General features: G+C 35.0%; 1 protein-coding gene across 1 annotated transcript in view; it reads right to left on the bottom strand.

Annotated features, from left to right (window-relative positions):
• The window catches only part of LOC119593484 (ferritin-like), a gene marked incomplete at its 5' end in the record, with an annotated part of 3,442 nt that overhangs the window by 1,246 nt on the left and 1,356 nt on the right, over nucleotides 1-840 (bottom strand). Inside the window, 1 exon segment of the mRNA XM_037942422.1 lies at nucleotides 614-715. Coding sequence (XP_037798350.1) covers nucleotides 614-715 — 102 coding nt within the window.

The raw sequence follows: 840 nt of genomic DNA on the forward strand, positions 1-840 counted from the left end.
GGAAACATGAATGAACTAGAATCACCAAACAAGGATGTATATTGATATACACGACAAGCCAAATGCAATTAGGAGAGAAAAGGAGTGTAACAAACATTAATTTGTAATACTGATTCTCTCTGAAACAAGCCGTCTCTGTATGAAAACAGTATTGTAGAGTCCTTCCCACCTCCCAATATAACAAAACAGCACTGCCAAGGTACGAGCAATTATACTCGTTTTTAAAAAGGTTTTAGATAAAAGAATAGACTGGTAGTTCAAACAATGGCAGGATTCAGTGAACATAAAAGTGGTTCAACAGGCTACAAAACTCTCATAAAAGGGAGGTATTTTCACAAGGCTTCATAGTGAAAAATAGTAAAGAAATCTAGATTTATCAATAGAGGTAATATCAAATCATCCAATGGCTAAAGAAAGTTCCAGCATCTTAAATCCAACTATTACATTTTCCAAGCACTTCCAGATATCATATTCATAATTTTTCTACTTTGTTGACGGTCTATAGATCTCAGATATTCTTTATATCTCCGAGTAATATTCAGGCAACTATCTATATGCATCAACTTCAGATATCATGATACTTTCCTGATCTGTACATGACTATTCCTCTTACCTTCATGAAAATCTGGGCATGTTCCCTTTCCTCATCGCTCGATTCCTTGAAGAACTTGGCAAAACCAGGCAGAGCTACATCGTCACGTTCGAAGTAGTGAGCCTGAAATGAAAAACGTCTCATTACTTCTGCAAAAGAATGAAAGACTTACCATAATAATGTTCATCTTTCAGCCCCTGGTTAAATTCTATTTATTAATTCTAAAAAGGTCTTAAAACCTAAAGCAA

This window comes from Penaeus monodon, chromosome 32 (genome assembly GCF_015228065.2).
Source record: "Penaeus monodon isolate SGIC_2016 chromosome 32, NSTDA_Pmon_1, whole genome shotgun sequence".
In the NCBI taxonomy this organism is placed as follows: domain Eukaryota; kingdom Metazoa; phylum Arthropoda; class Malacostraca; order Decapoda; family Penaeidae; genus Penaeus; species Penaeus monodon.